The sequence below is a fragment of the Grammomys surdaster genome, unplaced genomic scaffold (genome assembly GCF_004785775.1).
Source record: "Grammomys surdaster isolate TR1022 unplaced genomic scaffold, NIH_TR_1.0 125979, whole genome shotgun sequence".
NCBI classification, from domain to species: domain Eukaryota; kingdom Metazoa; phylum Chordata; class Mammalia; order Rodentia; family Muridae; genus Grammomys; species Grammomys surdaster.
In genome coordinates, this window is record NW_021620795.1 from 1,164,059 (window position 1) to 1,176,246 (window position 12,188).

General features: G+C 49.9%; 1 protein-coding gene across 4 annotated transcripts in view; it reads left to right on the forward strand.

Annotated features, from left to right (window-relative positions):
• Zmiz1 (zinc finger MIZ-type containing 1) overlaps positions 1-6,229 on the forward strand; it is a 202,025-nt gene extending 195,796 nt beyond the window's left edge. For 3 of the 4 annotated variants that reach the window (XM_028754124.1, XM_028754125.1, XM_028754127.1), the window contains 2 exons: positions 750-1,004; positions 2,405-6,229. In XM_028754124.1, coding sequence (XP_028609957.1) covers positions 750-1,004; positions 2,405-2,512 — 363 coding nt within the window. In that variant the 3' untranslated portion in view covers positions 2,513-6,229. The remainder of the gene's footprint in view (positions 1-749; positions 1,005-2,404) is intronic. The other variant, XM_028754126.1, reaches the window with a different exon arrangement.
• The last annotated feature ends 5,959 nt before the right edge of the window (positions 6,230-12,188 follow it).

Here is a 12,188-nt window from a genome sequence, read left to right on the forward strand (position 1 = left end):
CAGAGTTACATACAAACCCTTATACCCACCTACCCACAGCCAGCACAGCCCAAATTAAAAGGGAGGAATTCTCTAGCTAACCTTTTAGAGTCAACCCACCATGTTCCTTGCCACCCCAAGCATGAAGCCCATTGCTAATCAAGGAGAAGTCAGTACCCTAAAATGCCCCTAGCCAGCCAGGTTGTCTCTCTGGTCTGCCATTTTGACACCAGATGAGGGACACCAGATGACACCTCCCTCACCCGAGAGGGAGGCAGGCAAAGCAACTGCTTCCTCTTTACTGCCAGCCAGGGGGAGCTGCACGCCTGCCCGTGCTGTGTCCACGCCTGCTCTGCACTGCCCTGGCCCTCGGGGGCCTGCACCACGCTGCCAGCAGCTACCCGCTTCCCAGAAACACGTCCATTTGCTTGTCCATTCTGGCCTCGCTGTTGTTTGTTGTGACAGTGTGGGGGTGGGAGGCTCTCTGGTCTGTGCCTGGCTCAAGGCCCTTCCTAGGCTTTGTGCAGGAGTAAGGCCTTCTCCACTTGTTCCTTCACAGCCTTCGTGGTTGTTGGTTTCTGGAGAGGACAGATTTTTTTGTTTGTTTTTCTACCCCGCCCCCTCAACTGCAGATCATTGTTCTCTGTGAGGGTGCTCTCGTTTGGGGTCCGTTACTTCCTGGTTTGTTTGGTTTTCATTTTCTCCAGGCATCCCGTCGTTGTGCCTCGTCACCTCACCTCTCTTTTCTCCTGCTCTCTCCTCCTCCACAGATGCCCCACGCTGGCAGTTCTGACCAGCCCCATCCCTCCATACAACAAGGTTTGCACGTACCACACCCCAGCAGCCAGGCAGGGCCTCCATTACATCACAGTGGGGCTCCTCCTCCTTCCCAGCCTCCCCGGCAGCCACCACAGGCCGCTCCCAGCAACCATCCACACAGCGACCTGACCTTTAACCCCTCCTCAGCCTTAGAGGGTCAGGCCGGAGCACAGGGAGCATCCGACATGCCGGAACCTTCACTGGATGTAAGTTGGGGTCACCACACACCTTGGTCTGGGGCCAGGCTTGGCACCAGGACCTTCCCAAGAGAAGGGGGGTACTTAAGGGCTCAAGGCCCCGGGTGGAAGGTGGGCGGGTGGTGGATGGGCCCCAGCCAGTCTCCCCTGAGTCTAGCACTAGGATGCCCCATATGGGGGTATGTTGTGCAAGCCCCACCCCTACCCATCAGCTCCTTGGCCCGATAGTCCTGTTCCCCAGTCCTACCCATCTTCTAGTAAGCCCTTGAAGAGTTCCTCCAGTCAAAGCCTTGAAGACAGTGCAAGAGGGTCCTTGCCCTTCTTCCCATCCCTTCCCTCACACCCCCATGTCGAGCTTGCTATTTCTGTATCTACCTTCTGGCCTGGGCAGGGGAAGAGCTAAGAGTGACACCCCACCATCGTCTTGCTGGTCTTGTCTGCCTGCAGTTTCCTTGTCCGTGTGTCTCCATTCCCTGCTTCCGCTTGCTCCATTGCTCACTCCAAGAAGTCTCCATGTGGGATGACAGAAGATGGTGGGGGAAGGACATGACTCAGGGGAGACCAGGTCAAAACGGGCAGCTGAGACTCAAGGATCTCCCATTCCAAAACCTCAGTAGAGTAGAAGGTGGGGTGGTGGGGATCACAGAAAGATTGGGACTGGACACTTGCTGCCTGTACCCCCTTCCGGAGCTAGAAGCTATAGCCAGCCCCCATCCCTAGGTACTGGACTCCTGCCCCTGCTGTCAGCACTCACCACCGTGGCATCAGAGAGCTCTTGGCAGGGAGAACTATGGTGCTATCTTCAGTTTGCAGATGTCTTGGTTTTTCACCCAACTCTCCTCCCTTAGCCAGACTGAGGGATGCTTCTAGATTCAGGAGCTTCTCTGCCCCTTTGTGACATACATACTCCAAGGGTGTCACATGGGGAGTGGGGACAGTGGACCATAGGGACAGGATAGTACAGACAGCCACAAACTCACTAAGATTCTGGGAGAGTAGTCTAGGGCACCGTGGGGACCACCCACGGCCTGCCTTGTGCTCATCGATGGAGCCAGATGGCTTACACCAGCAGGCTGTGTGACCCAAAGCTACTCTTGGTAGGGTCTGAGAGGACAGAGAAACAATCAAAAGGAATCCAACCCTTGACCTGCCATGGGGCTGACACTGAGAGGAGGGGTCAGCCTGGTGGGTCTCCCTGGCCTTGGCATTTGTTGAGTATGGGCATGTCTGCTCCAGCTGAGATGCACTGGTCGTGAGGTCAACCAACAGGCCCACACTTGACACTATTAGTTTTCTGTCTTTGAGGTAGAGCCCCAGGAGGCAAGTGGAAGGGGGTGAGAAGGCCAGAGAGACCCCTCACTCCTTCTGGACCACCCTCAGCCACCTCAACGAGGCTTCTTCTTTTCTAGCTACTGCCGGAACTCACAAACCCCGATGAGCTCCTCTCCTACCTGGACCCCCCCGACCTTCCAAGCAATAGCAACGATGACCTCCTGTCTCTCTTTGAGAACAACTGAAGGCCACTCTCCACTGGGGCCATCCCTCCCCACTCTGCCTCCTACCCCATCTGCCCTACATACTTTTCCTCCCAGGAGCCTATGCTCAGGCCTCCCACACCCGGACCTCAGGCTGACAGCTGAGCAGAGCACACTAGGCAGGGAAAGCCATGTGGGTCTACAGTCCTGTTTGCCTGAATGCTCCAGGACCTGTACCTAGAGCAAGCCTGAAGACGGCTCCTGGAAGACAAACCCAAGCTGAGGGAATCCAGGCCCAGCAAGAGACATGCCAATGGCAACCGTAGGTCCCTCCATGTGTGCTGACTCCAGACGACCGACCTTCCAGTGTCCCAAAGTTCTTCCATGTTTTTAAACCTTATCCCTGCCTCCTGGCCCAGAGCCTCCTTCAAATGACTGGAATCTGAGAGAAGCCTGCGCTCCGGCCTCCAGGCGAGGGTAGTAGACAAGCCTTGGAGGAGTGGTGACAGTTTGCAGCAGTGAGGAAGGACAGACACACACACACACACACACACACCACAGAAAAGCACAACCCCTCTGGGAAGGAGAACAATCCCTCAGGGCCAGGGGTCATGGCTTTGGCCTCTGACTTCTAAGCCAAGGTCCCCTGTAAACACTCTCTCAGCAGAACAAGGACAAAGTGCTGTGTCTGAGAAAGCTTGCCATACCTGTGTAGGGACTGGCAGGAAACAGGTCAGGGCCTTCCCCGGAGCCAAGACAGTGCAGAGAAGGCTCCTCAACTAAGACCAGGGCCGTGCTTTGTGGAGAGCAGACAGCGTGTGCACAAGTGTTCACCACACCAAAATGTGCCCTCTATTAGGGGACAGGGGAAGATGCCAGCCAGAGTCCAACAGAAACAGCCAAAGCCTTTCAGCTCTGCCCCAAGCCACTCCCTGCTTTAAATGACCTCAGTGGGAAGCTCTGAAGTCATGGAAGGAAAGGAACATTGATTACATCTGGACACCAAGCAAACCATTTCCCCTGTGTTCTCTTTCCTTCCTCCTGCCCATACTTCCTTCTCCAAGACTATTCCATGGGACCCACTTCCCTCTGGGTTCTACTCCTCTCCCCAGACAGCTGTAGGGGAACATGGCAGGGCAGCAGCATGCTCTCCGAACCCGGGAAACTGGACTCTACAGCAGCAGTCCAGGGCCTCTGTGTCTCTCCAAGCCTCTCAGTCTGGCCCAGCAGGTTCTCTCAAGGCTCAAGGCTGCCCGTCTCCAGCCCAGACCCTTGCTGGGTGCACCAGGATATCTTGGCAGGCATATTGTGGCATTTGTGTAGCTGCCTGTCATTCCTTGTATTTTTCCCTCCACCCAGAGCTCGCTCCACACTCCTGCTCACCCAGCAAGTGCAGCCTCTGGTCCTGTTCTGCTTTTTCACTCCACCCAGCTTAGAGTCCCCTGCTGGCTTTGTCACTTGCCTGTTTTGTGCCAGGCTGGTCTGTGTCCCTCTGAGCCTCATGGCCTATCGTGATGCCAGGTTGTCCACTCACATGAATGCCATCTGTAAATTCTTTGCTCCCTTCTCTGATGCTGCCACCCAGGGCCCTCTCCTGCCTCCTGTCCACTGCCAGCATCCTCATTTGTCATCGTTCATTAGCCTTCCTCTGTGCTCCCTGGCACTCTTGATATAGATTGAACCAGAAAGGTGACCCTTAACTGTTGACTTATTGTCACCCTAAAGAAAAAAAAAAAAAAGAAAGAAAAAAAACGGCACAAGGAAAGCTGCCACCACCCCACCCCTCTTCTTCCTTTGTCTTGTTGTTAAGGTTTTTTCAAGCAGTGTGTTCAGTATGCAAATCAATTATTTTAAGAATCGCTTTTGTAAATATCTTTGTGAATATTTTAGTATTGTCTTTGATAATATTCAACATTTTCATGACCTGGTTATAGCCTTTGCTGGTGTTTTTAAAATATCTTGACTCAGTGACAAAACCCGAGTCCTTTTTTTTAAAAAAAGAAAAACAAACAACAAAAACAAACAAAAAACAACCAGGGCTATTTGTACAGATGAGAGAGGAGCAGAAGAGGCGGCCATGCTCAAGTTGGGAGACCAGGCAGCCACTATTGAGAAACACTCTCAGTCAGCTGATAGGGACAACACTCTACCAGGTACCATGTGGCTGTCCCTACCCAGTGCCTGTGTCCTGGCACATGGCCGTGCTCTGTAGGACCGTACGGATTGTTCAGCTTCAGACTGACAAATGCCTTTCTCACAAGTTCCTGCTTCTTGCCGTGATACTGTGCCCCAGAACAGCCTGGGGTCCCTGCTAGTTCCTGTCAAGGCATGTCCAGGTTCTCCACAGCTTTCCAGTGCAAAAGGCCTAGACACTCCCTGTAGCCCCAGCCTCTCTTGGCATCGCTCGGTTCACACCTGAGGCTGATTTCCTAAGGCTCCCTCCTAGGCAAGGGCCCCACCAGCAAGTTCACCACAGAGCCTGAAGCCCACACTCTGGGAAAATCTCCTTCCAGAGAAATGTCGGAGCTCATCCGGGGTTTGAGAGAGGTACAATGACATCTGGGGCTGGAGCCATGCCTTGGTAGTGACAGATGCAGGTAAAGGTGACATCCATAAGCAGAGGCAGGCCTAGGCTCTGGAAAGATCCTCAGTCCTTTCTGACAACAACTTGGAGCCATAGTAACCTCAGTCATGAGGTCTCAGCAAGCCACTTGACCACAATGAGCAACCCACCCATAGGCGTCTACCAGCCCCCAGTCAACGGGCTGGGAGTCTCTGCGCAGATGGGAAAGGCCCCGCACAGGCGATCACCCTCATCTTCTTGGTTTGAAGCTTTATTCATGTCTCATGTATCCTGTAGCCATTTTATTTTTTAAAAGATTCGTAATACTTTCTCCCTAACGGAAGCCCTAAACCCCCCGAGAGCTACAGGTCTGCTCCCAATGGGCCCGCCCGGGCCTGACCAATCCAGACGAGGCAGTGTGAGCAGCGGCAACTCAAGGGACGTGTGTACATATGTAAATGAGAAATAGACATGTCAACAAGATACATTCATTTCTCCCGGAATGTGTATTGTTTTTTATTTTACGAAAAAGAAAAACAGCAAAAGGCTTGGAACTCCATCCCACGTGGAATACTAGATCCTGTTTGTTAGCCTTCGTGACTCCGTCCTTGTCTCCTGTAATATACTGACCCTGTGTGCAGAGGCGTTTTCGTTCCTTTTTTGTTCTTATTTTTACCTACATGTACTATTTACCTTCCGTGTCCTAGCCCTGCCACCTGTGTATTTTTAGGGTGCTATGGAAACAATGAAGAGAAACGGGGATTTCAGAAGAAAATTGTAACCAAATTCATATACTTTGTATAAGTTTTTGATATCATGATCACAGGTGATTCACATGTACACACATCCACACCCACACGTGCAGCCTGAAGTGACGTCCACGGAACCCGCCCTTGTCTTTGTACATCGTATGTACACTGCAATCATTTCATACTTTTGACTGGTCAGAAAAAAAAAAAACTAATTGTGATTTCTAGTCTTGCAGAGCTGTATGCAGTTAGATGATGTGACCTCTAATATTTATCTAATAAATATGTATTCAGATGAAACCTGTATATTAGGTGTTCATGTGGTTATTTTGTATTTAAAGATCAAATTATTTGATTATTGCTAGACATTTCTATACTCTGTTGTAACACTGAGGTATCTCATTTGCTCATGTTAATTTTTTTCTAAATAAATGGACAAAAAACGAAGGTTCTGGTGAGTTAGCTGTTTTGTGGGTGTTAAGGACTGGTCTGAGGGAACGGTCTTTATTTTTTTGATTTTAAGATTTATTACGTATACAGCCTTCTGCCTGCATGTATGCCTGCAGGTCAGAAGAGGGCACCAGATCTCATGATAGATGGTTGTGAGCCACCAGGTGGTTGCTGGGAAGTGAACTCAGGACCTCTGGAAGAGCAGGCAATGCTCTTAAGCTCTGAGTCCTCTCTCCATCCCCGGGCTTTGGTTTTTAAACCACCACCCTATCCTGCTGGTCTGTGCACACACAGAAACAGTGGAATGGTTTGAGTGTTGGCTTGGAAGAATTCTGTCCTGGTGTCCTTGTATGAGATCCTAAAACCCATATGACTATAAAGAGCTCCAGGCATCGGTCCTTGCTGGTGAAGACCTCTATGTCTTGTTGAGAGCTTGTGGGACAAAGGTCTATGATGACAGGCTAAATACGGGACCTTCGACAGGGCCAAGTCCTCGAGGGGTGCTGAGTCCTTAGGCGTCTGTGACTCAGGCTGATAGCCTTTGCTGAGTCTCTGTCAGACTAGGAACAGGAGCCCATCCATGTCAAGTCAGAGGTTCTGTCCACAGCATCTAGGCACAGCCATACTTTATAAATGCCTTAACAGCCCCTCTCGAAGGCTATGGAACCCTGTCTCTGGCCACCTGGCTTCTCCCCCACTGTTTCCCTGCTCCATTCCAGGCGAAGCTTGAGTTTACTATATGGCTACATTTTATATGGGTTCGCTTCTCAGGCCGCAGTTCTAACACCCAGCACAGTCTGTATGTCCGTGTGTCCAGTTTAAGTTTTAGGGAAGTGGATCAGATTGTCAGGCCAGCAGCTGGCAGTGTTCTTCCTCCACGCAACCTGACCATTGAGCAATAAAAACAAACATGGCCACCTTAGCCATCCTTCAGCAAGGACTGCAAATGTCAGCTCAGCAGGCTCCCCAGATATATTGACTAGTGTGAATCGAGTGTGTGAAAGATTGGACATACCTGGAGGGGGTGGGTGGGTGTACACAAGAGCCAGCTAGGCTGAAGGGCTGCCTGTGGGGTCCTGGGCACTGAGAAGCACCTCCTCTGAGAAAGGCAGGGACTCATAAGATGGCCACAGTATCTTGTTTGAATGGGAGCTGAAGGTAAGAAGAGAAAAATTCACTTTAAAAACAGGAGTCCTGGTCACTGCTAAGCTGCAGGCATTGTCTTCTGCCAGCATCTGGCAGCCTTGTCCTCAAGCAGCCTGAGATGCGAGGAGAGCTTCCTGGGCATAAGAAGAGCATCCATACTCCCTGCTGCCTTAGACCAGTGACTTTACAATGAGCAAAAAAATTAGTGTATAGGGGCGTGACCAGACCCTTTAAACAAATAAATAAGCCAACAAACCAAACAAATAAACAAGGCAGAAAATAGAAGGAGGGTCCCCTATAGGGAAAGGATGTCAGACAGCTATCAAGGTGAGAATGGGTATATGTGTGCTTGCTGGGTTAGTTCTTGTAGGTTGTGGTTAAAAACAAAACTTCTGTGCACCGTTGCCTTCAAGGCAGGAGGTGAGCAGAGTAGGACAGACTTCACTATAAAGACAATTAGCTTAACTCCCTGTTGTCAGAGATACACAGGCCAGAGATACACAGAGATACACAGAGATACACAGAGATACAGGCCTGTGGCTTCCCTGAGCCACATAGCAGCCTTGGCCCAGCTCATGTGCACTGAGGCAGGCAGCCACCTTCTAGAATAGAGAGCCTAACTGTGAGATGGGAAAAGTCACCCAAGGCAAAGCAAGGCTGAACGCCATCCCCAACACAGACAAGATTAAAAGTAATACCTCTATTGGGGTGGGAGCAAAAAGCCTAGTCTCAAAGCAGCTGGCGCTCAACTTCCCTTCCTCCTGTGGCCATCTTCCCCACACCTAGTCCTAGAGTGATTTTGTTTGGTTTTGGTTTGTTTTGGTTAGACTCTATGTAGACCTTGAACCCTCTGTGTAGATCAGGCTGGCCTCAAGCTCACAGAGATCTGCCTGCTTCTGCCTCTTGAGTATGGGGATTAAGGACTTTGGCCACCACACTCTGCCTGATGAGACTTTTTAAAAATTATTTTATGTATCTGAGTATTTTGTCTGCGCACATGTATGCGTACCTGTTGCCCTTGAAAGCCAGAGGGCCTTGGATCCCCCAGAACTAGAGTTACAGACAGTCGTGAGCCACCATGTGAGTGCCAGGAATTGAACCCAGGTCCTCTGCAAGAACAGCAAGTGCTCCCAACCACTGAGCTGTCTCTCCAGCCCATGGCGAGACCTTCTTTAATGTGACCCACCCATCCTCTACTGTTGGGTGCCCACCAGGTACAGTACAGTCACCCTCAGCAGGCAGGGACTATCTGGAAAGTCGCTCCCTTCCATCCCCTACCCCCACCTAGCAGCCCACACTCAGCAACTGACTTCCCAGGTCCACAGAGCAACCCCTCAGGGTGAGCTCAGTCACCCAACAGATCCTCCTGGTAGAACCTCCCCAGCATCCTGTGCTGGCTCCTCTCTCCTCTGCCTGCCCTGTCTTCCCCCTAGGTCTCTCCCATCTCTGCCCATAGACACATGTAGGGAGGGAGTGGAGTTCTGAGTGAACATGTATGGCTTTACATGAGACAGCAATGTCAAGGACCAAGGAAATGGATCCATGGGGAAGTAATTAGCCAACCCTTTTCCCTGGGTCAAGTTTGGAAGTCAAAGGCTCCTTCTGTCATTTTACTAGTATCCACTAATCATTGGCAATGAGCATGAAAACTAGTAACTCTCACTTCCTCCTCCTGTGTCCAGCCTGAGACTGCGCACTTCACCTAGCCCTAACTAAGCCTGCCATATATAACAAATGGCTGAGGTTCCTGTGGTTACAGAAACTAGTGCCACTCCATGAGTGCATACAACCCACCGACCCTCACTTTTCTATAGCCACATGTCTCTCATTTCTTTAGTTTCTGTCCATTCTTCATTCCCTCACCACCCCAGTCAGGTTTACAGACTACACTTCTCTGTGTCTCACCAGATACCTGCAAGCCTACACAGCGAGCTCTTACTGTGTTACCTGGGTGTCCATTTAGAGTTCAATGCTCATCCCCAGAGTGAGCTCAGTCCCACCTGAAACCCTTCCTAGGACTTCACCCGCTCCTAGGATCTCAGTGTGATTTCTTTATACAACACTTCCCCAGGGGGACAGTTAATGAGCCCTGCTGGCCCAACTCACAGGGTCTATGTAGACAGACATCTCACAGACACAGCTCGACTTCCTGGAGCTCACAGGCACATCCTTTAACCCACCAGCTAGAACTTCCTGAGGGAGATCCGTATGAGTGACGCTTACACCTAGGGAAGAAGGCATAGAGAATTAATGCCATTTTTATTTCCATGTATTTTCTTTTTAGTCAACAAAGAATGTTCCAACTGCAAGATCCTGAATTAAACACCCACCTCAGTTCTGCTCTTAGGGAACCATATTTGAGACAGGTGTCCCTGAGAGCGGGCCTCAGAGGCAGGCTCTGATCCCAGACATGGACCACTAACCCAGTGACAATGAAGATCCCGCATTGGGTGCAGGTAGAGATTGACAGCTTCAGGCATTGGGTGGCAGCATGTCACCTGAGCTAAACTGAGACAGCTGCTCCTGGTGGAGCTGTGTCCCTGCTCACTCCCATTCATGTCTTCTTCAGTGACAGGAACCAATGCTGTCCCTTTCCTCCAAACAAGGTTGACTTGAATGTCTGCCATATTCTGCATGGCACACTGGAGAGACAATTGCACAAGTGGATCCTCTTATTAGTCAGGCTGAGCCCGTGCTGACTACTGCACTGATGTCATTTTACCGAAAGAAGGGTGCATTTCTTGGGCTCACCTAAGCACTTGAGGATTCTCAGGCCAAAGTGAAGAGGGTCTCAGGTCCTGGAACCACAGCAGCTATCCCAAGGAAAGGAGGCATAGAAATCCAGGCTTCCGAGATGGATTAGGGCCCTGTGTCCCTGAACGCATGCTCAGATGAGCCACTGGGATGGAAGTGGATCTCCTACGATGTATACATCATCAGTCATCAGTCAGGGAGCTCTGGGAGGCATCGAGAGAAACCAGCTCTAGTTACCTCAAGGGGGAAAGACCAGTGCTGGTTAATGAGTAGAGAGGTTGCGAAGGAGGATTAGAAACAAGCTCGGAAAGTAAGCATGACCCACACAAGCTTGGGCCTGGTATAAGAGAGATGAACTTCAACTCCACCCTGCCACCTCATTGCACACACATACACACCCCGCCCCTGAAGTATACAGTCCAGGCTTCACCTCCCACTAAGTGTCATCTGATTGGTCATCTCAAAGGTGTAAAAGCTGTTCCCCACCCCATAGACCTTTGTCACTTACAGTAAGAAACTGGATCTACCAGAAAATGCCTCAGGGACTGTCTCAGTTGACAAGAAACAACAAAAGACAAGTGTAGGCTCCAAATCTAGCCAGACTTCTAGCACTGTGCTCATACATTAGAAAAGTTTCTTATGGGACCAAGGACATGGGTCAGTGGCGAAAGTGTTTGCCTTGCAAGCTTGAGGTCTCAAGTTCTCGTCCAGGGATGGAGCTCAAGGAGGAGGGAGAAAATCAACTCCTAAAAATGTTCCTCTGACTGCCACAAGCATGCCATGGCATGAGCATGCATGCCATGTATTCATACATATATCACACAGACAAACATGCACACATACACACACAGAATAACAGCAACAAAGGTTTTTTTAAACAATTATAGAAATGCCTATATAATGCTTTCAGTTTGTCCTTTACCTTATGGACTCTGAAGGACTAACTTCAGAAAGGAAATATTGCAGGCTCTTGGCTTACAGAGCAGGGCTTGACCATCCAGATGCACTGACCACTGGAAGCAGGTATGAGAGAAAGAGTTCTTCAGATATGAGAGTCAAGAGATTTTCAGCAGGGGGAAAGAATCTGAGTGGCCATATACAACAGAGGTCTGTGTGTGTGTGTGTGTGTGTGTGTGTGTGTGTGTGTGTGTGTGTCTGTCTGTCTGTCTATGTGTATCTGTGTGTGTGTCTGTGTGTCTGTGTATCTGTGTATCTGTGTGCATGTCTTTGTGTGTCCTTATGTGTCTGTATGTCTGGTTGTGTGTATATATGTGTGTCTGTGTATATCTGCATATGTCATGTGTGTGTGTCCAAGTACACATATGTATCTTCATACTGAGATGTTTCTCCATCAGCTGTTATTTAGGAAAAATATAACAGTTAAGGAAAGCAATTTGGGCAGGATGCCCTTCATTTCATTTTTGGACTCAAGGAAAAGAGTCCTCACAATTTGATTCAGAGCAGAGAGAAGTGCGAATTCTCTAAGCCCAGCCAATCAAACTCACCATCAGAAAAGGGATTACACTTGTTTAGAGTGGAGAAATGGAATGTTTCACTTTCCACCCTCATGCTCAAGTTTGGGCATCTGAAGCTGTCATGTGCTAAGACCCCAAAGAGAGATAGATGACCATGGAGCCTGTAGTCTTTTCACTAGCCATGTGTGAGTGCTCACATGAGAGGGAAGCACCTCTGAGTGGCTGAGCTCACATGAAACCTCAAAGTCGCATCACTAGTTGAGATCAGTTCTTCTCCATCCCTGGCAGTACACCCAGCATGGCAGCACACCCAGTAGTACTTACTGTTTGCATCTTGACTACAGGCCAACAAGCCCTTCCCTTGGAGGGAGTCCATCTTTGCCATGTAGGACAGAACAGTGAATAATATCAAAAGTTCAAAGAAGATGGGAAGTACTTCCTCCCATCCTCCCCCTTACTTCCCCAGGAACAGTCTAAGTAGGCTGCCTGAGCACACTGGCAAAATGAGTAACCTGGAGGGCATCAGGTTTTGATATGCTTTTGAAGAAAGATGGAATGTCCCAGAAGGAGCAAGGGCATGA